Genomic DNA, 26,997 nt, shown 5'->3' with positions numbered 1-26,997 from the left:
CTTTATAATCCCCAAATCCAAACTGCCTTAATTCTTTCATAGTCAAGAGACCACCTCTTCATAGTACCATCAAGAAAAAATGTCTATTGGAAGCTGATTAAGGACATGTTGGCAAAGAAAAGTATGCAGTTAAAGTGGCTAGTGTACATTTTGAGCATGGTTTACATTTGTCACATGACTAAGATTTGGAAGCCTTCCAGAAGTTCCTCTGTCTACTTATAGGATTATCCAGGCAACATTTTAGGCAAAACTGAGTTTACCCAACAGGGGCAATGGCAAAATCAGTGAGAACTCATGTCACACAAAATCCTTTTCCTCACTCTGAAAAGTTCAACTGTATTTCTTTTTATATACAAAGACATAGACCAAAAAAATTCTGTTAAATTGGACCAGGCTTTCCAGAACCAGGCAGATGGGGCCAGGCATTTGCTGGTGACCGAGTTAAACGCTTGTGACCTTGTGTTATTTTTGTCATGTGAAATCATCCTTCTATTTCTGAGGTTTTCACATCCTGTGTCGAGTGTGATTTTCCCTTTAGATGATGAACAGCTCTTCCTTCACAGCCTAAAGAAAGGAGAAAAAAAAAAAAGGAAAAATGTGTCCTCATTCCTTCTTGCCCATCCTGTCCCCATAAATGTGGCAACTCCTCCTGGAAAAACCGGCCAGTGTTTTAACAAAGGCTTCCTGGCTCAGTCCTTTAATTCGTTCTTGATTTCCCTGTCTGCTAATTACTCCTACAAGGCTTTCAGACAGGTGAAGGTGTATGTACCTAATCTTCCTCGGCAGAAGCCTTCAATTGCTACAGTTAAATGTTTCATTGTCAGCATCTGGTGAGTCGCCCAGGCCATTCATTAAACATCTCTTCCAATCAGAACATAGCTGTTTCAAGCAAAAATAACACCAGCGGCTCATTTGGGGTCTTTTCTTGCATCTTTATTTACATAAAAGTCTTAGTAAAGCGATAGGATTACAGCCCAGGTAACTGAAAGCTAACAATTACCCTACTGGGCTGAAAATGATCGCCAACCAACTGTGATTCAAAGTAAAAGCCTACTTAGGCCACAAACACCTTTTTGAAAAAGGTTTCTTTCTTCCTTCCAGGCCCTTCTTGGGAAAATATTATTTTACTTGGGTTTTCCTCCCTTCAGTGCTCTGTGCTGCTGTTGGAAAGCATCCCTCCTCAAGGGTCCCAAAAATCCTCCCTCAGATAATCATTTCATTTGTATAGGGGATGAGGAGTGAGCACTCATATGCAGGCACACACACGTACTCACTCACGCCATTACATCCCTGTTGCTGGCCAGGAGTGGCGCAGTCCAGGGCAAACAACCACGTATCCACCACCTCACTTTCCTGTTCTGTAGCATAGAACTAATAACGGTGACTTTGCTCACTGTGGATGTGAGGAGTGACGAGATTGTTGTGTGTTCTCAGAACAGTGCCAGGCACATTGTAGGCACTGGGTTAAGTATTTCTTGTCATCATCATCATCTTACCAACAGCAAATGAAGACCCCAAATGGGAGCCTTAGATTTAGCTGAGGTTTGGTGTGTGGTGAGATTGGTAAAAGTCTGCTACATGCCCAAAGATCTGTATTATTGGAAAAATGATTCCGTTCTCCGAGTATCATTGTTGGTTTGTAATCTTCTATTTCATCATTTTCCTCATCTTCCATCCTAATGCTTCTTTTTAGGTAAAGGAATGTTTCTGAATTCTAGTTTGACACAAGCATCAAGTCAGCATTGCTAGGTATCTCCTGCATACCCCAGGAATCCACGCTGAGGGTGATTCTTGTAAAAGGTGGAGCAGCAGGAGAGCAACACTGGCCTCCAGGGGAAGCATCCGTTAGTGGGATGCTCTGTTCCTGTTTGTACATTGTGTTTGGTTGGTGCCTCCCATCTGGATCTCACAATATCCTTTTTCTTCTTAGAGGTTACCTACAGAGATAACCATATGACACTTTTCAGGCTTCAGAGGTTGGACATTAAAATTCCATGTGTACATACCTATTAAACTGCTTTGAGTTATCCTGTTATTTTGTGACAAAGGGGATTTGTCACACATCCTTGAGGTTGGCTTTGTATTCAGCAATTGCAACATGCTAAATCCACATGGATTCCATGAGTCCAGCCATGGGACACTGTGAAACCCGCTAGAGTGTTCTAATTTGCATGTATCATTTAGCTGTACCTCATATGGGATGACTTTTTGTAGAAAAGGTATCAAATGCTTTTTCTGCATCCCATGAAGCAACAATGCAGGCTCTGTTTCTGAGATAGGATGCACCCAAAATGACATCGCAGGAGTTTTCAATTGAAGAAGGAATCAGAGACACAAACCAGCAGGGAGTTGAGGGGAATAGTGAGGGAGTAAGATGTAGGTCATGACAGGGAAAAGACTGCACCATCCACATATTAAATTATCTGAGAAAGAGAGAGGATGTGTGGCCTCGTGGTGAGGATACCCCCATCCCCTGGTGGAGGATCTGACTCTGGCTCTGGTTCCTGACTCCAACTTCCTGCAGACCCAGACAGACAGCACTGGTGGTTCAAGTAATTGGGTTCCTACTACCCACTTGGAAGACCTAGATTGAGTTTGTGCATAGTGGCTTCAGCTCTGGCCCAGCCCCAACCATGGCAGGCATTCGGGGAGTGAACCAACAGACTAGAAGGTGCCCTCTCCCTCTCTCTGCCCTTCTCCATCAACTTTTCCCTCTGAAAATTTTAAAATACCTCAGAGAATTTGAACAAAAGGCCATTTGTTCAGGTGTGGGACAATGGCACCAGGTTGCATCATCTATGGCATCCTGTCCTCTTTCTTGGGAATTTGGCAGAAATTTGACTTGCCAGCTATGGAAGCTTCCAGAATAGGACTGGGGAAACTCCTGACATAGTGAAGATTCTGTCCATAATGGAATTCGAGCACCCATCCAGACTAAACTGTAGCACTGACCTGTTCTGGCAGACCCTTGACAGACAGCAAGCCATGAAACCCCCATCCACAGGAATGTAGATCCAAATTCCTCTTTGAGTTTAACTATTTCCTCCCCTAGGTAACTGTTTACAATTGCTCACTGCTCTGTTCCCTGACTTTATTATTGAGAGCAATCTGCTTTTTGCCTGGCTTTGACCTTGGACCCTCCATCTCCTTCCCCTTGTTTATGAGTAAATCTGACCTCCATGAGGGCAAGGGCTTTTGTCAGTGGACTCAGTGCACCCAGAACAGTGTCCGGGATATAGCAAATGAATACATACTTCACAGCAGATATTGTATACTATTTCAGTTTAAATTGAAGTAGCTCAATTTCACAGATATGAAAACTGAGGTTAAATAATTTGTCTTACCAAACTCAAACGTACAATAAATGGTGAATTAAACAAGATAAACACAAGATTATTGATCCTGTCCCAGGCTTCTTAAAAATATATATAAAATTGGTATTTGAGAAAGCAGAATTACAGAGAGAATGAGAGATAGAGAGCTTTCAACCCCTCTTTCACTCCCCAAGTGGCCACAACAGATTGGAGCTAATGTGACTAAAGCCAAGATTCTTCTGGTTCTCCCATGTGGGCACAGGGGCCCAAGAACTTGAGTCATTTTCTGCTGCTTTTCTAGCCCATAAACAGAGAGCTGAATTGGAAGTGGGTTGTCTGGGGCTCAAGCAGCTGCCCATGTGGAATGCCGGTGCTATGCTACAGCGCCAGCCCCTGTAACAGGGCTTAACTGCCAAACTATACATTAGGTGCTCAATAGAATCCTTGTGCAAAACAACAGCTATTATTACTGAAATGGCCTTGCTTTAGGGTCATACTAAACTGAAAGCACGTTCTAAGCAAATACCAAAAAACTATTTCTGACACAGCATGGCTTCATTCAATGTTCCAGAAACAGTATAATTGCCATTTATTTATTAGTAAATTGAGATAAACCAGTGCCAGTAAATTTGACTTTCTGTGGCACTTTTGCCTCAAAAAGCAGGTGTGTGTGTGTGTTTGCATGTGTGATAGTGTGTGGAAGGGAAAGGGACAGCAAAGTTGGTACTGAGTGGCATCTTTCAGAGACTGCCATCCTGAATCCCATTAGGGTTGCAGAGCCCATCTCTCCCGGGGACTTTAAAATAAACAGGAGCTTCTCTGAGAAAGTCACTAAGGAGGAGCTGGAATTCCAGGAAAATGCTTTGGACATTGAGACAGTAAACTTATGGATGTTGCTAACTAAAAACAAGCTGAACAAAGTGGAAAGTCATCATGACAATGGGAGGAGGAAGCCACTGGATTCCAGTTTGCCAGCCAGCAGTAGGAGAACTTAGTGAAAAGTCAGGAAAGCATTTAAATGGAAAACCAATCATGTGAATTCAAGTGAATGAAACTCTTGCCAGGCAGGGAAGATCCAGGTGATCGGGGTATACCATCTCTTAGTAAAGTAGGGAGACACATCTAATATTAGCCTTCAAAAGACTGCAAGGGTACCTTTCAATGTATTTCCTCTCTTAGTCTACACTTAAATATTCACCACAAATTTTGCTTTCCATGGCTAGCCCAATTTTTCCTTCATGCCCAATCAAATAAAGTTTTTGCATTAAGAAATTGTAATCCTTTCCCACAAGACTGTACAAATGCTTTCTCTTTAAAAATTCAATAAAACACTAGTATTTATTCTGAATCCTGTCTTTATCAAACATTATTGTAGCACCTGTTCTTAAATAATCTATCATTTATGTATCGAGTAGCAGTTTTGTGCTTCAACATGGCAGGGCATTTGGAGAAAGATATTGTTGGGCGGCACAATGCTCAACTGGCTAATCCTCTGCCTGCATGTGCCTGCATCCCATATGGGCACTGGATAGTATTCCAGCTGTTCCACTTCCATCCAGCTCCCTGCTTGTGGCCTGGGAAGGCAGTAGAGGATGACCCAAGTCCTTGGGACCCTGTATCCAGGTGGGAGACTGAGAAGAGATCCCTGGCTTTAGATCGACTTAAGTCTGGACGTTGTGTTTATTTTGGGAGTGAACCAGCAGGTGGAAGATCTTTCTCTCTGTCTCTCCTCTCTGTAGATCTGCCTTCCTAATTAAAACAGATTAATTTTTTTAAGAAAAAAAGAAAGATATCATACTTAGAGTATGTTCAGGCTAAATGCAAAGCTACACATAATAATAGAGAGATAATCAACTACTAACTGATAACGCCAGGAAGAATGCTTTCATTCTTCAAAGCACAAATCAATGGGATGACCCCCTTGATGGAGAAGGAAAGTATGAAACTGAGTCTCTGTTTGCCCACAGGACTTAGGTACACAGAAAGGATGAGATCAGCCAGAGCTCAGCTGTGACTGAGACAGCAAAGTGGTAGGCCTGTGTCAGTGTCAGCAGTGGGCCGTTGAAAGCTTGGCTTCATACAGTCAATATGATGGAGTGAGCATGCACATATCCTACACTGGCATCCACTTCTGTCCTTCCCACTCAACATCTAGACTGGGTTAGACACTTCACTTAACTGCCCTACAATTATTCTCATCTTTTTTTTTAAGATTTATTTATTTACTGGAAAGTCAGATATACGGAGAGGAGGAGAGATAGACAGGAAGATCTTCCATCTGATGATTCACTCCCCAAGTGAGCACAACGGCCAATGCTATGCCGATCTGAAGCCAGGAGCCAGGAACTTCTGGGCATCCCACACGGGTGCAGGGTCCCAAAGCTTTGGGCCATCCTCGACTGCTTTCCCAGGCCACAAGCAGGAAGCTGGATGGGTAGTGGAGCTGCTGGGATTAGAACTGGCATCCATATAGGATCCCGGCGCCTTCAAGGTGAGGACTTTAGCCGCTAGGCCACACCGCCAGGCCTTGTTCTCATCTTTAAAAGGGAACATTGCTACCTACTTCATAAGGCTGTTGTAAGGATTAAGTGAGATAATGCAGGCAATGCACTTAGCAAGCAGGAGAACTTAGAAAGGGCAAGAGTAGTCATTGTTCCTCCCCGAAGTTGAACAGGCCGAGGAGTTGATGAATGGGCATGGGAAAGCCATCGCAGCTTTTGAGCAGAGGATTGGCTTTAATTAATGTGGGCTTGGGGGAAGATTAATCTGGCCGTGGTCTGTAGGATTGATGAGGGGAAGAGGCTGCAGACAGGGCGCCTTGTCAGGAGGCAGAAGGGTAATCTTGGCTTGATATTATAAGGAAAGGAATTAGGAAGATGGCAATGCAAACTGAGGGGAAGTGGTAAATGAGGAGAGAATCTGCAGAATTTGGTAACTTGATCTAGAGGTAGGAAGACAAATGGGTTTTGTCAAAGATGATCCCTGAGTTTTGAAGTGCAGAAATTGAGTAAGCCAGTGATAGTAGAGGTTGCCCAGGCAGATGGCCGAAAGCTGATGAAGCTGGGACACAGGGGAGGGGCGGGGCAGAAAGTTTCCAGAAGACAATGCCCAAGATTGCAGAGCAGTTGGCTGTGTTATCCTCCTTAGAGCTCCCATTCAGGACAGTATCAGAGATGGCAGAGGCTCCAAAGTACTTTCTGCATGAGCCAATGAGTGGATGGGCAGATGGATGCTGGAAACTGCACCTACACACCAGTGAACTTTGAGCGAGGTGATGGAGAGGAGTCAGTTTCTATATCATGCCCAATAAAACAGCTTCTAGTGGGGATTAAATAAAATGTTTGTATTTAATCTAGGAAGAAAAAATATCTATTTCTCAAGGAAAGATTGGAAAAACTCCCCATGCACTAGGAAGTAGCAGTTGTTAAAACTTGAGCACTGACACAAACAGAATTTTCTAATTCAGGGAACATAAAATAAACATATTTAAAATGGGAGGGGGAAGAAACTTGCTCTTGTACATATTGTTTTATCCGTTCCATCCTGGGTATAGGATAAAAGAAAACCCTTCCTTGCTTGTTAGAAGAAGAAAGCTCCTGCTTGAAGTTCCTACTTGGCAGATGTCAGTTGAAAGCTCTGCTTATGGAATATGCTGCAATGTCAAACCCTGTTGGATAATTTTAGACGAATGTGTCATGTGTGACATGGAAATATGGCATGCTGTACATTAGTGATTTCCCAAGTGTTTGGATCAGGTAGTAATGTGCTGAGAAAGTGCCCTTTATCTACCCACACAGTGTACTTGTGGAGCAATGGGAAAATGCCTTTGCTGGAAATTACTTTAGTCAGAGAAAGAATCCATTTACAACATGCGCCTTCTAACATCTTTCAGACAATGCATTGTATTAAAGAGGCATTTTTTGATTAATGTTTTATAAACATTTTTCAGCATGACAGCTTAAAGTCCCTGTAAAATTGTAAATGTGTGCATAGTGTTCACTTCCATAAAGTCAAATGCCATCTCATAAAGTCTAGTTGGAGCCTGTCAACCATGGTGACACAGAATCAGTACCTGGGAGCATTAAAATTAATTTACTTCATTTATATTACTGCAGTGATAGCAAGATGAAAAGAATCTTTTATTTAAATTTTACTTGAAAAAGAAAACTCTTCCTAGCAAGTTTGTTTGGCTCTGTAAATTTTTGCTATTTTTTTTTCCTAATTAACAAAGGTAGTAAAAAAAATGGATGCTAGCCTATATAGTTACTTTGTGCTGGTATCTGAAAAATACAAACCCATTCATTCAGTGCACTCCTTTTGAGCGCCTACTGTATGCCTAAAGATGAAGAGAAAACAGCTGCAGACCTGAAGAAGCTTATAGCTTGATTAGGGAAACCCCAACACACAAGCAATGATGATCAGTAGTGAGCTGGCAGCTGCAATACCATGCTACAATAATCATGGATAAGAAAGAATCTCTAAGTTCCAGGCTTGGGACTTTGAAGATGACTTCCCAGAGGAAGCAGCTTAAGAACTTAGGGCTAGCAGCCATAGAGAAACTGAACAGATCAAACAGTGGGTTAAGGACATGCAGGGTACCAGGGGCAGCAGTGAAAATACGTAGAAACAAACCAACATGGCACCAGCGCAGAGCAATGTAGAACCACAAGGTGCTGGCAGTGGCTAGAAGGCAGGGGCTAAGAACAAAGGAATGGTGAGATTGAGAGGAACGAAGAACAAGAGTTGGGGACAAGGACATCAAGTCCTTATATGCCCTCCCCCCCATGCCCACCCTTAGGAGTATCTCCAGTGTGGTCAACTCCTGTGCAATTTGACTTCATCAGCTTTTCGCAGTACAAGGTTCACTGTGTTTCCAGAATAGAAAATGGCTTAGACAGAACAGGGCTGAGAGTAGGGAAACTGGTCTGGAGATAGAGTAGGAAGAGCAACTGAGAGCTGACAGTGCCCTGTAGGGCAGTGCTGGGAACAGAGGTGTAAGTGACCACAGATGCATGCCCTGGAAGTAACATCTATTTAGGGTTGTGTCACATCCTGCATTCTGGCTTGTCTAGCCCTTTTCAAAAGTATCTAATCTGTTGCATGAGTGCTAACTGAATGAATGAATGGGTGATCATGAGAATTATTAAACAAGTGACAGAAGAGGACAAGAGTGGTACATTACATAGGCTTCCAGGATAAGAGGTATGACTGATTTTCTCTGACTTGACTTGAATATCAGGTTTTGCCAAATCCATGGCCAGGTGGCAGTATCACAGTGTGATATATACAGTGACTGCTGGAAGATTCCCATCCTCTCACTAGTTGAGTTTTCGTTTGTTGTCCGGATAGTCCTGGAGACACGGCAAAGTTGCCCCAGGGTAGAGAGGCTGACCTCACAGCTCCCAGTGCTTGCCCCCAGAGCACCCTTCTTGTCTTCCCTTCTGCTTCAGCTGTGCCCTAGATAAAATGCAAACACACTGGGAAGCTCTGCTGGGATTTGGAAAGGGCAGGTGAGAAAGAGACTGAAAGGGAACAAGAGGATGAAAACGTAGTAATCCAAAAGCAAAGTAGACATTTGAATGGGTGAAGAGTTAGGTAGGTTTTGAAAAGCTAACAGAGTAGCACATGACTCAACCTGCTGATGTGTCCCACCCTCCTAGTGACTGACTGGTGCATCCACCACTAAGGGGCATGCAAAGGACAGCTGCAAGGGCCTTGATCTCTGGACACTAAGTTTTTTTCTCCAATGTATTATTTTCAAACTCATTTTTAATGTTAATCCCTTGCTGGGGTAAGGGATGGGGGCAGGGTAAGGGGAGTAATAGATAATTTGATTAATGACTACTCTGCCAGTGTCACAAGCACACCGAGTGCTGGGGAGCAATTCCTGTTTAAGTTGACAGATGTCTGCAGCAGCTGAGAGTCATCACGGAGCCCGGCTCTGGTTCAAGAGAAAAGCAAACCACTGCCACACAAGGCCAAGTCAGCAAAGGGCCGCCTAGGTCCCTTAGAAAACCCAAATCCCCCCATCTCACCACAGGGAGTTGGAAAACCAAAAAAGCAAAAGAAGAAAACAGGAAACACACAAGTGAAAACAACAGGGGACAGCTAGAACTTGGGAGACCACAGCGGGCATCCAGGGTCCTCAGGACCTAAAGGTGGCAGAACGGGGGCTCAGACTTCTAAGGAGGGTGCTTGTCCTGCCACAGCCCCTGGCTCTGGGGGCAAAGTAAACTGTCAACTGGAGCCAACTTCTACCCTAGCGACAGAAGCCGTGGCTGGCAGAAAGTCCAAGCACCTGGGAAATAGCCTCCTCCAGCTCTCAGCCTCCCTGCAGTGCCCCCATTGGCAGAGCCTCATGGGGACCAGCTGGCTAGGAAAACTGATATTTGACAAGTCCAGGTCCCTGCAGGAAAGCAATGAACAAAGGGTGAATTTGAAGATGAGAGATAACAGCTCAAGAACCAGCGCAGGACAAATCAGAACTAGGGTCCAAAGAAGACAGAGCTCACTGTGCACCAAGAGGCTTATTGAGGGTCAAAACATAACTACATCTATGTTCCAAGGCCTCTTGGCATGACCCTAGCTGTTGCTTAGCTTTTCATCCACACGCTGTCACAGGCCCATCCTTGAATGTATTGCAGGAGCAGATCTGCTGCCCAAGAGGTGATTCTGCAAGGACCACAAAAGGCTAAAGCTATCCAATAGGGTATGTGGGCTAGCAAGCTTTTTACATCCTAATCTGTCTTTTGGCTGTCTAGAGCTACAAGACCCATGCCATGCTGAACTGACCTTAACTAATGTGGAGAACTGGAGATGCAGCATTTCTGGACTGCCCTTTGGATTCTAGCACTGGGAAAGATTTATGGACCACTAGATGATTGCATGTCATAGTTAGTAAAATGCTGCAAGCTGCAGTTCTCACCCACCTCTCAGGGTCCTTGTGAAGCTTACTGTAACCCATACAAGGAACACTTGACAAAAGGAAACTCATGGCAAGCCCCGAATCCACCCAAACCAAGCTGATTGTTATTAGTGCTCTTTTAGCGATTCCAACAGATCATACCAAAATGAAGTCCCCATGTTGCTTTCATTTACATTGCTCATGTTATTTGCAGTGGATTTTTTGTTTACTGATTGCTAACAGTAGCTCCCAGGAGGCATATCTCCAGGACTCCCCTTTAAAGCCCCTTTAAGCTTGTTGAAGAGTGACTCACAGCCCAGCTTCTGAGCCACCAGAGAATAACCCTGGGCATTTGTTTCAAGATCTGGAACCAGTTAGGGATGTCCACACCCGCCACTCTTATTCAATGTAGTGCTGTAAGTTTGAATCAGAACTATTAAGCAAGAGGAAAAAAAAAATAGAAGTCATACAGCTAGGAAAGGATAAGTCAAATTATCCATGTTTGTAGATGATACGATTTTATGTATAGGAAAGCCTAAAGACTCCATCAAGAGTTCAGCGTAGTTGCAGAATATGAAATCAATACATATAAAAGATTTTAACATTTTGTACATCAATAATAAACTTGCTGAGAAAGAAATGATAAGATCGGAGAAGGGAAGATGGCCGACGTAGGAGAAAGGCTATGAGGGAGAGTTCAGTGAGAGAAGGTTAGAGTGCTGCAGAGGCAGCGAAGAGGAGCGGCAGGAAACCGTAGGGAGAGGTCCGTGAAACTCCCTGGGACAGTGTGGAGCCAAAAAGTTCCACACAACTCGGAAGAACAACGAGAACGGAGCAGGGCAAAGGTAGAGAAGCCGACATCCCACTCCAGACCTGCTGAGTCACCTTTGAGAGCGGCCTGACGGGAGACGCGGCCAGCTTGGAGACAGGGAAATCGGAGGGATCGTCGCCGGCGGAATTCTTCAACAACAGCAGAAGCAGACTGCAGCAGCCGGACTTTGGTGAGCTGGGGATTAACGTGGCAGCCTCCGCATTCCCCACCCCCTGCTGAGGCTCCAGCCTCTGAGAACACAAGGGGCGCAACCTGAAACTGTCAGGTCTGTGCCTTGGGAACAGCGGTGCGTGTTGGTGGCTGAAAAGGTCCCGGGAAAGCGCCTCAGATCTTCCTGCGCTAAGTGGGCCAGTGCATCTCAGCGCGCGGAGGCTGCTGGTGGGAGTCTGGAATCCCCGACACCCTGAAACCCTGTGGGTGGGCGACAGCACCAGGAGGACTCTGAGCGCCGCGCCGGGCTGGGCTAGGCGGTCCCGCCTGCAGCAGCCGCCTCCGTAGCGCAGGAGTCAGGAGGGTGCTGAACTGGGAAGTGTAGCGCTGTGTGTCCCTGACACGCAGATGCCACTCCCATAGTGTGAACTGTCCATTCCTCGCCTCCCACCCCGCAGTCCTGAGTGTAGGCGACACACCGGGAGAGCTCTGAAATCTCCTGTGCCACACTGGCACTGTGCGATCCCGCTGAGAAGTTATTTTAACAGGGCGCCTGGGTCACACCTCCTCTACGGTCCTGTGAGGAGGAGCCACACACACACCACGAGTGGTGGAATCACTGCACAAGAGCCACGCCCAGAAAGTGCCTCAACCACAGTCTTGTGTGTGGGAGACACACCAGGCGGGCTCTGAAAAACCCTGCAGTCCCTGACAAGGAGAACGCAGGGAGAAAGCACATAAAACCTTCTACGTCCTGTGGATTCCCGTGCAGGGGGCGCGCCCAGAGAGCGCCTCCATCCCTCCACGCCCTGCGGTGGCACACCTGTAGAAGAGGTGCCCAGAGTGTGCCTGGAATCCACTGGGCCCCCAAGGTGGTGCTCTACAGCCCCGGGCCCTGAGAACGCACCAACGGTGCCTTGAAAATTACCACGCCCGGCAACACCACGCTTGCAGGCTCCAATCTCTACAGGAAAGCACCTGACAGCCCCTCAACACACGGGTCCATTTGCCTTACCAGAATACACCAACGCAATGGGAAAAACCACTAGAAAGAGCTGTGCTCCAGATGAAAGAGCCAGCACCCCACCAAACATGGGCCAAAAGCCATTATCAATATCGGCGATGCGAGATGAAGACATGGACGTGTTACCAGCAAAGGAATTGATGAAAATAATGCTAAAATTTCTCAGAGACGTGGACACAAAGCTGGAAGACTACCAGAACCGCATAATCACCGAAATACAACAAATCAAAACCAAACTGGATGCCCAAGAGAATAAAATTGAAAGCCTCATCAACAGAATAAATGCGGCAGAGGAAAGGATCTCTGAAACAGAAGACACACAAAATGAAAGTGCCCAGCGAATTAAACAGCTAGAGACAAACCTCAGCAAAACTAATAAAATGATGCAAGAGATGAAGGATTACCTTAGAAAATTGAATATTCGGATCATCGGCCTCCCCGAGGGAGTAGAAAGAGAATCTGGGATGCAAGCAGTGCTTGATGAAATTATACAGGAAAACTTCCAAAACACTTGGAACACGAATCCACCCCGCATACAGGATGGACAGAGAACTCCCAACAGACATGATCCAAAGAGATCTTCACCCAGACACACGGTGCTCAAGTTCTACTCCAATGAAGACAAAGAAGGAATCCTGAGACAAGTACGAAGTAGAGAAAAGATCACATACAGGGGAAAACCCATCAGAATTACTGCTGACTTCTCCGAAGAGACCCTACAAGCAAGGAGAGAATGGACAAAGATCTTCCAAGTCCTGAAACAAAACAACTGTCAACCAAAAATAATCTACCCAGCAAAGATCTCATTTGTATTTGAGAACGAAATCAGATACTTCAATAGCAAAGAAAAACTAGAAGAATATGTCTACACAAAACCAGCCCTGCAAAGTCTCCTTAGAAATGCGCTAGTCCCGGACAAAAAGGAGGCAAATCACAAACAAAGTTGGCAAATAAGAAGGTCTCCAAACTAAAGGCCGCACAAACAAGACAACTACATAGGCAACAACACATACACAACACAAACACATGGCAGGGCAAAATTGCAACCTCTCAATTTTAACTCTCAACACAAATGGTCTAAATTCACCAATCAAAAGACAGAGATTAATAGAATGGATCATCAAACAAGACCCAACCATCTGTTGCCTACAAGAAACGCATCTAACCAGAAAGGATGCAAAGAAACTGAAAGTGAAGGGATGGAAAAAGATATTTCACGCTAATGGACGAGAAAAAAAAGCTGGGGTAGCTATCCTAATTTCAGACGAGATAGATTTCATTCTAACTAACATCAAAAGAGACAGGGAAGGCCATTTTATACTGGTGAAAGGAATGATCCATCAAGAAGCAATCACCATCATTAATGTTTATGCACCGAATCTTAATGCACCTAGTTACGTAAAGCAATTACTTACAGACTTAAGGGAAGACATAGACACCCGCACAATTCTTGTAGGCGATCTCAACACACCTCTAACAACAATGGACCGGTCTACGAAACAAAAACTCAACAAAGAAACAACAGAGCTCACACAAACAATAGAACAACTGGACTTAGTAGACATATATAGAACTTTTTATCCTAAGGCCACAGACTATACATTCTTCTCAGCGGTGCATGGCACCTTCTCCAGAATCGACCACATGATAGGACATAAAGCGAATCTAAACAACTTCCAAAACATTAGTATCATACCATGTACCCTCTCAGACCACCATGGGATGAAACTGGAAATCAACAACTCAAAACTCCCCAAGAAGTATACGCACTCTTGGAAATTGAACAATATGCTATTAAACGAACATTGGGTCAGAGAAGAAATCAAAGATGAGATCAAAAAATTTATGGAAACCAATGAAAACTCTGATACAACATTCCAAAACTTGTGGGACACCGCCAAAGCAGTGCTACGAGGTAGATTCATCGCAATCGGAGCGCATGTCAAGGCCCAAGAAAGACGCCAAATACAGGAACTAACCTCACACCTCCAGGATCTGGAAAAACAGCAGCAGAAGAGTCCCACGCACAATAGGAAACAAGAAATCATCAAAACAAGGGAGGAGATAAACCAAATAGAAATCAAAAAAACTATACATAAAATCAACAAATCAAAAAGTTGGTTTTTTGAGAAAATAAACAAAATAGACACTCCACTGGCCCGATTGACCAAAAAAAAACAAGAGAAAGTGAGAATTAATAGCATTAAAGATGAAAAAGGCAACATAACAACAGACACTGCAATCATTAAGAAAATAATTAGAAATTACTACAAAGAACTGTACTCCCACAAATTTGAGGACCACCAAGAAATAGAAAAGTTCTTGGACTCCCACCACTTACCAAAACTCAGTCCGGAGGCAACTGCAGAATTAAATAAACCCATAACCGAGGTAGAGATTGAAACAGTCATCAAGGATCTCCCAACGAAAAAAAGCCCAGGCCCAGACGGCTTCACTACAGAATTCTACAAAACATTCCGAACAGAACTAACCCCAATCCTCTACAAGCTCTTCAAAACAATAGAGGAGGAAGCAACCCTCCCAAACTCATTCTATGAAGCCAACATCACCTTAATCCCAAAACCGGACAGAGAACCATCAGAGAAGGAAAACTACAGACCTATTTCTCTGATGAACATTGATGCTAAAATTCTCAACAAAATCCTAGCCAATAGAATTCAAAAAATCATCAGACAGATCATTCATCCGGATCAAGTAGGATTCATCCCTGGGATGCAGGGATGGTTCAACATTCGGAAATCCATAAATGTTATAAACCATATCCAAAAACAGCAAAACAAGAACCACATAATAGTTTCAATAGATGCAGAAAAAGCTTTCGACAAAATCCAACACCTCTTCATGCTAAAAACTCTAGCCAAAGTAGGCATAGATGGGAAAATCCACAACATAATCAAAGCAATTTATGAAAAACCCAACGCCAGTATCATACTGAATGGAGAAAAGCTAGAACCCTTCCCACTGAGATCTGGAACAAGACAAGGGTGCCCGCTATCACCACTGCTATTCAACATAGTCCTAGAGGTACTTGCAGAGGCCATAAGACAAGAAAAAGAAATCAAAGGCATACGTATAGGAAACGAAGAAGTCAAGCTTTCACTATATGCAGATGACATAATCCTATACATAGAAAAACCAGGAGACTCAATACAGAAACTGCTAGAACTTATACGAGAGTTTGGCAGAGTGGCGGGGTACAAAATTAACGAACGAAAATCAACAGCCATAGTGTACGCAAATAACACCAAGATGGAAGAAGATCTAACCAACAGGATACCATTCAAAATAGCAGAGAGAAGTATGAAGTATTTGGGAATAAATCTAACCAAAAGCGTAGGAGACCTATTCGAAGAAAACTACAAACTATTTAAAAAGGAAATTGAACAAAACCTCAAAAGATGGAATAACATCCCGTGCTCCTGGATAGGCAAAATCAATATCATTAAAATGTCTATACTACCACAAGCAATATACATTTTCAATGCAATTCCAATCAAATTGCCCAAAACATTCTTCACGGAACTGGATACAATGATTCAAAAGTTCATCTGGAAGCACAAAAAACCACGAATAGCTAGAACCATCCTGAAAAATAAGAAGTCAGCAGGGGGAATCACAATCCCGGACCTCTGGACATACTATAGAGCAGTGGTTATCAAAACAGCCTGGTACTGGCACAAAGACAGAAAGGAAGATCAATGGAATAGAATAGAAGCACCAAAAGGGAACCCACACAAATACAGCCAATTAATCTTTGACAAAAAGACCAATGACAGCTCAAGCAAGTGGGAAGGCCTCTTTGGTAAATGTTGTTGGGACAACTGGCTGATAGCCTGTAGAAACAAAAAAATAGACCCACATCTATCACCATACACTAAGATCCAATCTACATGGATAAAAGACCTAAACCTACATCCAGAAACCTTCAAACTCTTGCAAGAAAATGTAGGAAATACCCTGCAAGACCTAGGAGTAGGTCCCGACTTTCTAAGAAGGACACCAAAAGCAATAGCAGTTGAGAACAGAATAAACAAATGGGACCTCATCAAACTAAGAAGCTTCTGTACAGCAAGGGAAACAATCAACAAAGTAAAAAAGCAACCCACAGAGTGGGAGAAGATCTTTGCACACGATATAGGCGATAGGGGGCTAATTTCCAGGATATATAAAGAACTTCAAAACAACCAAAAAACCAAAACAAACAAGCCACTCAAGAAATGGGCACGGGAAATGGGCAAACATTTCACAAAGGAACAAGTCCAAATGGCAAACAAACATATGAAAAAATGTTCCAGCTCCCTAGCAATAAGGGAAATCCAAATTAAAACATCGATGAGGTACCACCTAACACCAGTAAGATTGGCCCACATAAACAAGAACACCAACGACGCTTGCTGGCGAGGATGCGGGGAAAAGGGAACCCTACTCCACTGCTGGTGGAGCTGCAAATTGGTACAGCCTTTATGGAAATCAGTCTGGAGAACACTCAAACAACTCAAAATCTGCATACCATATGACCCAGCAATAGCACTCCTAGGAATATATCCAAAACACCTGTTTTACGACAAACCAACATGCATCCCTATGTTCATTGCAGCACAATCAGTAATTGCAAAAACATGGAAGCAACCGAAATGCCCATCAGCAGAAGATTGGATAAGAAAGCTTTGGTTCATCTACTCCATGGAATACTACTCAGCTATTAAAAAAAACAAAATGCAGTTCTTTGTGGCTAAATGGGTACAACTGGAAACTATAATGCTAAGGGAAATGAGCGAATCCCAAAAGATTAGATACCACATGTTTGCCTTGATTTAACCTGTAATTTTTTGTTTGGTTGTTTGTTATTTTTTTTTTTTTTTGAACCTGTCATTGATACTGTCTCAACCCAGATGTTTCGAAGAAGGGAACTTGCATTATTTTTAACATATTGTTTACCCAATACTATGTCAATTAATTCCATAATGTTGTATATTGATACTGTGGCCTCGTTGGGGCTTTTAACTGACTGGATCTTTACTCTGTTAGACCTATTTTCAGACCATAGAAGGTCTCCCCAAGAGGCCACTGAACTTATCTGGACAATAAGACGCTGAACTTTATGCTAGGCATGTGTCTGCAAGCAATGAATCTCAACCGAACTTGAACTATGGTTATGCAACAAGGTGGAGGAATCCACCATGGGGGGAGGGGTATGGGAGGGGTGGGGGGAATCCCCAGCGCCTATGAAACTGTACTACACAATACAATGTAAGCAACAATAATAAAAAAAAAAAAAAAAAAAAAAAAAAAAAAGAAATGATAAGATCAATCTCACTCATAACAGCTATCAAAAATTAAACTGAGTCAAAAATCTCAACGTGAGATCTGGAACTGGGAAACTACTAAAAGACAACATTGAGGAGCACTTGTCAGCACTGGCCTAAGCAGTGATTTGGGGGGTCATGCTTCAAAGGCACAGGCACGAAAAGCAAAAGCAGACAGAATTATAGCAAGTAAAACATCTCTGTGCAGTGGAAGGAATGAAAACGAAACCAAGGAAGACACACACAAAAAAAGCATACTCCTGAACCAGCGAAGAGAAAACCAACAGAATGGGAGACAATATTTGCAAAGTATACATCTGACAAAGCCAGAGTGTATAAGGAACCCCAAAAACTCAGCGACAGAATCAACTAATCCAGTTAAGAAATGGGCAAGATATCTGAACAGACATTTCTCAGAAGACACACAAACAGCCAACAAATAGCTGAAAAATGCTTAATATCACCAGCCATCAGGAAACACTAAACAAAACCACAATGAGGTATCAGATTACTCCAATTAAAATTGCTAGTATCTGTCAGTAAGACAAAAATGTGCTGCTGTGGATATGGAAGAAGTAACACCCTTCTGTGCTTTTGGTGGAAATGCAAATTAGCATAATCATTGTGAAGAACAATAGATCTATAATTTGACCCAAATATCTCACTTCTGGCATATATCTGAAAGAAATAAAATCAGCCTATGAAAGAGATCCCTGCAATCCCCAATTCATTGCTGTGCTATACATAATAGCCAAGATATGGAATCAACCAAGATATCCATTGATAAACTAATGGGTTCAGAAAATGTTATCCTGGCCTGGGTCCCTCTGTCCAGCTGCAAGGTGGGTGCTATATTCATGAGCCCAAGGGGGAGGTGATCTGGCAGGGTTCAGATCACCTGGCCCAGGTCTCTTGGCCTGCCTGTGAAATGGGTGTCAGGTTTGTGAGCTCTGGAGTCAGGGGAGATCTGGGGGGCCGGTTCACCTGACTCAGGTCTCTTAGCCCACCTGTGAAGTGGGCGCTGGGTTCTTGAGTCCCCGGGGGTGTGGGATCCGGCGGGGCTTAGGACACCTGGCCCAGGTTCTTAGGCTCACCTCTAAGAACATGTCCTCCTAAGTCAAAAACGCAAAGCAGTGGACACAGACCCTGATGCAAATGGAGAATATGGCAGTTCATTGGGTACCATAGCAGAAGAAGAACAAACAAATTGCTCAACTACCCCAGCCAAACAGTGACAGCAAAAATCTGGATTAATGAAGACTTGAGGCTGACCTTGTCAGCCAATGAACATTAGGAGGACTGCATCATCCTTGGTTCAGTGAAGTTGACAGCATTTCAGAACTATCCAAACCACTTGATCAGAACCCTCAGAATATGCACATAGGGACCTGGGTTGATATCAGGTGGTGGTTCCCCATTTTTAGTATTGGGTCATCTGGAAAGTCTTGTGTGGCTTCCCCTTTATCTCTTCCCCCTGCCCCCTAGAAACAAGAAGAAAAAATAGCAAACTTGGAAATGATGAGTTCACCCAATTTTCCCTAAACCTCAGTCCTTCCCATTCTGATCAACCATGCAATCATTATAAGAAATGAAATAAATACTAAAGAAAAGGTGATTCATATGCACAGTGAAATATTATTTAACTATAGAAGGAATTAAATCTCAACATTTGAAGCAAGATGGATAGAACTGGAGATCCATTATATTAACGGAAATAAACAGGTACAGAAAAACAAATGCTACATGTTTTCTGTCATTTGTGCAACTTAAAAACATACTCAGTCTGGGCTTAGAACAGTGATTGCTGTAGAGAAGTTGGGGAACAGTCACCAAGCATAGAAGTGGTAAGCTCTGGTGTTCCATAGCACAAAGAAGTAAGCACAGTTCATAATACTGTGGGGCTTCCAAGGGTGAAGTGATGACTTTTTGCATTAGAGTAAGAAATGAAAGTTCCATAAGATACATGTAATAACTAGGGGGATATCCAGTTCAGAATAGAGAAATAGTCAAGGAACAGAAAGTAAACTGAACACCTCCAGATAGGTGGATAGCCCAGTGGGGATTCAGCTGCCCTGGATCTTTAACCATTTATTTGTTTGTTTGTTTGTGTTTGGTTGTTATATTTTCTTAACTTAGTAATATATAGAGAACAGATTTGATGAATTTCATAGATCCAATTCTATGAATACAATACTTTCCTCCTTTTCTTTTTTTCCTTTTAATTTTCACAATAGCATACTTTGAATCTATAATCATAGGCTAGGTGTGTTAAGTGCTTATGAAGAACTGGAAGAGGATCCAATAGGCTAATGAGCTCCAAACACAAAGAAGCAAGACGGAAATTACCTTGGTTGATTTTCTCTCAGTATATGTGTTGGAATGTTACACTATGCCACATAAAAATTTACACACAGTGCATACTAATTAAAAATGTGTTTAAGTGCCATCATTTTTAAAAATTATTTTTGCAAATGGTTCATGATTTAACCATTAAAACCTTTAAAAAAGGAGAATCGTTTTGCCGATGCATGGTTGCACAGTATCATGTCATTAATGCCATCAAACTTTACACTTGGAAGGGTTAAATGGAAAATTTTATGTCATGTATAAGACTGCATTTTTGAAAAAAATGTGGAAGAGGAGACAGAAGGGATAACTCAAATGATTTAGCCTTGCAGCCACAGTCCACCATCGTGCGGACACAAGACATCTCTGACATCATACTTTGATCACTTGCTCTGTTTTACTCCACTCCATTCCTCACCCCAGTTTCTTAACATTATCCCTTTGGGCCAGGGAGTGAGCAAGATTTCCTAGAAACAGAACGATGTTCAGGTTCTGATACTTTCTCATAGTAAGTCCAAAATGATCATTTAAAATGCTATAATGCTAAACCTATCAACAGGTGGGTTTTTTTTTAAACTTACGATTTTAAAAAGAGAGCGAGAAAGCCCTTCTGTGTTTGATGTTCATGTGAAAGTTGTGTAAAATCAAAACTGTACTTGGAAGCTGCAAGATCTTGTGTGGGGGAAGGGTTAAGTGTTTTCGGATTGTGACAGTGATGGGTGAGACTACAAAACTGAAAGCAGCCATGAAATGCATTTTTGCAAAAAGGTTTGGGGTTTATTAGAAGTTAAAAATAATTGAAAAAGCTGTGCCTTTCTTGTTGCATTTCAGTAAACAGTTATTTATGTGCTACACCATGCATGTTTAGGAGCTGGAGTCCTTTACAGAGGCCGTTCTCAGAGAAACAAGGAGAAAGCTAAGCTATTAAAGCAATTCAGCTGAAAAAGTTGACATATAAATGCTGCAGTTCTGAAAACTGTAGCCATATTAGAACGAGTGATAATAATAGTTAAATTGCTGGTGTCTGAATTTTGTTAATTATAGCTCCAAAGGTTCACTCTGGCAGCTGCTTACAAAAATATGCATACTCCACCCTTTTGTAATAGAAAGGTAGACGTACAAAGTTGTATTCATTTATTTAGGTTCCACTGAGACCATCATCATAAGCTTTAAACATTCAACCCTCATTTTACAATTCATCTGCCATGCACAATATTGCATATGCGCCTTGCCTGATGCATGCAAAGCTCTTTGAGCTCCTTGGCCAAAAGAGAACATACAAAGTATTATCTTACATTATTTTACTCTATCCTTTCCACTCCCAAATAGAGAGCTTTGATGAGGATGAGGAGCTTTGAACTTGTGCCAGAAAGGTCTCCCTAAAGACCAACAGACTGCCTTCACACTGAAGTAAGAAGAGATTTTGTGAACTTCTGCTTACCCATAATACTCCCCTGCCTTCTGACAGCAGCACCTTCACATACAGTCTTCTCTCCTGCTTTCTTTAGCCAAGCTGCTAGTGTGTAGTCCAAGTTACCAATGCCCTTGAATATCAACCACTCTTTTCACTTTCGTGTGTTCTAGTTAGAGTTTAGAGCTTTTGGAAGACACTGGAAGATGGGAAGATTGAGTGACTCACTTGAGATGTGCCCATTTAAGTTCTGCTATCATCACTCACCCCGCAGTTCTGACATTGACAGTGTATGTATGTCTTGAATTTGGAGAGCTTGCCTCTCACCCGCCTGTCCCCCTTGCTCCTCAGGAATTCCAATGCTGAAGATTGTGTTTGCGGGCCATGAGCATCTCTCTTTAATATCCGTCCCCTTGCTCATCTACCACCCAGCTCAGATCCTTCTGGGGAGTGTACTGGTGCCAACAATCAAGTCTTGGATGGTGTCGAGACAAAAGGTGAGGTTCTAGAAAGGATACAAACCAGATTGAAATGCCTTTCCCAGGTCATGCTAGCAAATCCCCTTGTTCTACTATATATTTGCTTAACTAAATATGATAATAAGAGGAACATAATCCGTTTCATTTGAACAGACAGGTTGAGAGTCAATTGTTTTGAATTTTTATAAAAGAGATTTAAGGCCTAACATGCAATTTGTAAAGTTCTTTCTGTTTCATGAGGTAAAAGTTAAATAAATATGCCCCAAATATGTGCCTCCTTCACCATCGTATACAACACCTTTGTCCCCCCAATCTTTTATCTGTATCCTAATTTTGCATACCTTTTTCAAAATGGCGAAATTTGGCTTGATGCAGATGCCTTTTTATTTTAATTTTTCATAGGCATAATAATTTCTTTGAACATTAAAAATTAAAATTTAGGAATGAAGGTGTCCACATGATGTTCGTTTCACCACACTTAGCTCAAGTTTTATCACATATTATAAACTTTTTGATTTTCATTTCCTCAATCCTTAACCACAACAAGGTAAACCTGGCGATATACAGCAAGTTTAGACATGGATGATGGGTGTAACATAGTTACATCATCAGTGCTGGCTCATTTGCAATGGCTTAAACCTACTAGGACTTCTTTTTGTCCCTAATCAAAGTAGCTACCATTATCAGCATATGTGTAGGAAGAAGACACCCAAAGGCAAAGTATCATGCTGTGTCCTTCCTGCCCTGCAAAGAGAAGCCCACAGGACCACTTGCTGAGTTGTGTGTGCTAAGCATGTAAGCATGGGCTCTCTGCTGGTCCAGAAAATGAGTCGCAAGTTCTGTTGCCAGTTCTACCACTTTCTCCCTGTGTGACCTTGGGCACACGTCACTTCTCTGCACTCACTTTCAGCTACTAGAAAACTAAGGGCAACATCTACATCCTGGAGCTGGAGAGGTATGATAAAGGTAGCTGCTGTTGTTACTGTTAACTGCCATGCGGTTCATTAGCATATATGATAATGTTCAAAGTTGATCTTGCTTTGCTTTCATCAGACAGGTTAGAAAACAAGCTCAGGATTGAACCATTTGCCCAACGTCCTATGGGTAATTTACATTAGATGGTGCTTTTACACTTGAACCTGGTCTATTGGGCCTCCCATATTTTTCCAAACCACCATGCTAACACTCCAGACAGAAACAGAAAGATCTCTTTCAGGAGGCACACCCAGGGCTCCCAGAATTCTACCTGAGAAGTTGAGGTCATCCCACATGACTACTCATTCAGCTGTTTAACAAGTGATTCTGGGTCTCTGCCAGGTACCAATGTAATCTATGGGCTGCTACTCACACAGAAGAGGAGCAGTTTGGTATCCCCTGTAAAAACTTCTGTTGTGCTTAGGATGTACAGTGTTGGCCAGAATTTGTTTATATAAATTTTGACAAAGGATATAAATAAATAAAATTTTTTTAAAATCCCAATCCTCATCAATGGTGTGCAGTCATCATGAACAGCAAATTAATCAGAGTGAATTTTTCTTCCAAATCTTCCATCACTCTGGGGCTCAGTCTGCAGGGAAACAGGGATATTTCCAAAAGGGAGACTAAAGAGGGTTTTGTTGTACATTTCCCTATGAAAGAGAAACCCTCTAGGCCAAGAGTCCATCCTTATGGCAACATTGAGTGGCCCCCTCTGCTTTGTAGAACACTCCAGTAGACCTCAGGTCGCCATCTTGTGTGCTGTGGAACCCAAGATCACTATCTTGTGTGCCTGGAAGTGTAAGAGTAGTTGAGGAGGGCAGATGACTGTAGAAAATCTGGTTGACACTCAAGGTCACCGTCTTGTGTGCCATGGAGCTTTTAGTGTGGTGGAAAGCAAATGGCAAGTCTGCGGACCAGTGAGGTGGGACGTAAGTCTGTTTGTATTTAGGCTTTGTCTTGTTGGTCATGCAGCGCTGTTAAGGTAGGTCTCCTGATCCTTCTAGAAGCATAAATTCTCAGCTCCCAAAGCTGCCTGTCTCTGACCAACACTTTTCTCTTTCTCACAGGGAGTGAAGCTGACGAGGCCAACGGTATAAGGAAGGCAGCACACTCTACGTACCAGTGTACATATGTACAGGATTGGACCTACGGATCATTCTGAAGACTTGTACTTGTGAATGTTGTTCCAATGCACATTTTTATTTTTTTATACAAAAACACGACACACCTGTTGAAGTGCCTTACATTGCATTTGACTAGAGCGTTATTTCCAAATGTGCTTTGTTGGTGACTGCTAGAGGTGGTACAATATTTTGGAGTGAATTTCTTTTCTCCTGATGCAGGGAAACAGTCGTAGTAAAGTGACAAAAAGCTCACGTGCTTTCCCAGTGCCACTTTCTGTGCAATGCAGCTCCGTGTTAGCTGCTGTCATGCTTGAAATGAGGTCACAGCATCAGGAAATCGCCCTCCTGATGACAGTGAAAACTTCCAAAGTCGGCTTCACGTGTCCTTTGATTTGCTGTTGAGTCTTTCTTCCTGCAACTGTGACATGTCTCTCCCCGATGAGCTCAGCGGGAATAACGTCTCTAGTAGACACTGAAAGGTGGAAGGGAGCTTTGCCTCGCCTGACATCATTTTCTCAGACATTCCTTTAGGAGTTGGCACACAGAAACTCCTCAGTCCCATTACAAGAGAGCATGGTGTTCTGTGTCTTAAATTTATTATAAACCTCTTCAAAGACGGGGCCTAATGTTGGAGCTATGAGTGAAGTTTTGAGGTAAGCTGCAGGATTCAGTTGGCAGGGTTACAGTTACATCTCCATCTGTTTTTCCCTGGCTTTGATGACGTCTTCCTTACCTGCTCTCCAGCCTACCTGCGCACTCATTCACGAGACACGAACGAAAGCATTACTGTCACTTTGAGAGCAGCAACAGTTGACGATAAGTTACATTCACATTCCACGTCTGAGACCAACATTTCTTTTTCTGTTACACAGATGTGCCAAACACTTTCCAAATTGCCCTTTCCATAGCCAGAAGCAGCCTGTTACATCCTGGAATTACACATACCTAAGGTACTCGAGACAGTTTGCTGATGAGAACTTCCATGGCAGATTTCACAAATGCTTGCAACATTTTAAGACAATGTTATTAAGAATGTTATGATTAAGAAAATCATATTGCTTTTAGGAATAAATGGAAATATGCAGGTCATCAATACAAACAAATATTACAGACACACATTCTGTCCAGCCAGATGGAGAGAACAAACATTGCCTTGTCAAAATATCAAGTAAAATTACTTCTCAGTTGGGTATTAGATTTCCAAAGATATGCAGTTCTTGCTTGTGTATGAGTAGAGGAGTATCAACGGGACCCCACATAGAGAGTAAAGCAACACAGAGAATCAAGGGGATTGGTGTTCTATGTCTGCTGCACACCCTCCTGCCATGTCCCTTCCTCAAGTCCTTTCCTGATAGGCCAGTGGAGATTGACTCCCTGCGTCTCACACTTGATCCTCAGTGGGTGTCTTTGTTGTGGTTCTACTGCCCGTAGGATAACCGGTCATTCCTTAGGAAGCTCCCAAGCTTACCAATTGTGTAAATTGTAGATTACTGTTAGCACCTGGTCTTTTTAAAATTTTTTCTGCTTGTAATTCCTTTCAATGTCATTGAACTTCATACATTTCCCAAGAATTAAACTCAATGTAATGTCGAGGCTGATGCCAGACCCTGTAGGGATCCATACTCAATAACTCAACAAGCTGTAGTACACACTGTTACCAAGAGTTTCACTTCTAGCTAAAAACTCTGGTGACTGTACTTCGATATGTGAGGCTTACCTAGGGAGCAGAAAGCTGCTCAGGTTTTGTTCCTACAGGCTTCTCTGAGTTTTAGAGTGAATGGGAGTCTGTCCACTGCCTGCCTGCCGGTCTAAGCTGTCTTAGAGCTTTTCTTCCTAGCATTTGAATACTGATTTCCTCCCCAACTTAACTACCTCTATTGTCTAACACCTACAGTAGGTGTGATTATGGAATATGAATCAACTGAAAAAAAATACTATGATAACATTTTATCTGTTGCTTTAAAACTGTTTTTTTTGTATTCAAATAATCTTTACTTGGTGAATTGTGATGACTTTTGTGACATGTTTATGCATATTTCTTTTTTTTACACAAATGCCATGGCATATTTTTCCATAAAAAAACTAAAGTCAAATGTATTTGTAATTCATGCTTATTGGGATTTAATTGTTCAGAATTTAAATTTTTTTTCATGTTTTTATACTGTCAAGCCATCTATCTTATGTCTTTGTTTAGTTTCAATGTATTTATGAAAGAAATACATTAGATTGTATTTATGTTTATCCACTTCCCCACTTGGTTTATTTTTCTTAGTGGTTGCTAAAAAATTTGGGTTTTTTAGGGGTGGTAATATTTATCTTTTCTTGTGTTCTTTGTTTTACATTGTTTGTGGGTTTTTTTTTATTAAAATGTTTCCTTTTTCTGTTTATAATTAGCACACCTCTGGCTAATGTTCAGTGTTTGTTTATGCTAAATACCAAAATTTTTTCGAAAGGACTAGTTGAGTAAGGAAGCGGATTATTTATGGTGAATGGAAGATGAAAACAATTCTATGATTAAACAAAGAGATGTTTCCAGCATCAGAGAAGAATCTGTGGCTTATTTGTAACCTAATCTCAGATACTCACAGTGGGTGTTGGGTATCTGATTGCTGTTGCTTTCACAGCAGAGCTGTTCCATCGTCTGTGTTCAAATAGACATCAACTTCATAGTCTCCTTGGGTATCCGCAGCAGAACCTTCATCACGCCACACTGTTAAAATCCAGAGTTTACCCTTGCATTTTTATCAGAGATATGACTGCTTTGCTTCGGGGTTGAGGAATCAGAAACAGGCAGCAGGAGGAACACCATGTGGGTGTTGTGAACTGATTCCACCCTGGACAAGTTTTGAGGAATGAAACAGACAGAACCTCAGCATCTCCCCACACTCCCCATTCCTCTGATGAGTAAATCACTTTATCTACAATTCCATATCATTGTGCTGTCCTGTTAGCTTGGATATCTGCAGGGTCCAGGAACCCTTCCTGATTCCCCGGTCAGTGCCAGACTTGCTCCTTTTTCCACGCCCTTAGAATCTATGCCTCAAGTCTCCTGAAAGGGTTGCATTAGCCAATCATGAACTTAAGCTCTGTCTTCCCCCATCGTCTCGT

The 26,997-nt window shown here is 42.5% G+C and overlaps 1 protein-coding gene across 4 annotated transcripts in view; it reads left to right on the top strand.

Annotated features, from left to right (window-relative positions):
- SLC10A7 (solute carrier family 10 member 7) overlaps positions 1-26,460 on the top strand; it is a 271,806-nt gene extending 245,346 nt beyond the window's left edge. For all 4 annotated transcript variants that reach the window (XM_040966854.1, XM_040966855.1, XM_040966856.1 and 1 more), the window contains 2 exons: positions 21,660-21,805; positions 23,833-26,460. In XM_040966854.1, coding sequence (XP_040822788.1) covers positions 21,660-21,805; positions 23,833-23,862 — 176 coding nt within the window. In that variant the 3' untranslated portion in view covers positions 23,863-26,460. The remainder of the gene's footprint in view (positions 1-21,659; positions 21,806-23,832) is intronic.
- The last annotated feature ends 537 nt before the right edge of the window (positions 26,461-26,997 follow it).

Source organism: Ochotona curzoniae, unplaced genomic scaffold (assembly GCF_017591425.1).
Source record: "Ochotona curzoniae isolate NIBS_2020 unplaced genomic scaffold, NIBS_Ocur_1.0 scaffold_4506, whole genome shotgun sequence".
NCBI classification, from domain to species: domain Eukaryota; kingdom Metazoa; phylum Chordata; class Mammalia; order Lagomorpha; family Ochotonidae; genus Ochotona; species Ochotona curzoniae.
The sequence above is the reverse complement of the archived record's forward strand: the minus strand, read 5'-3'. Positions and strand labels throughout refer to the sequence as shown.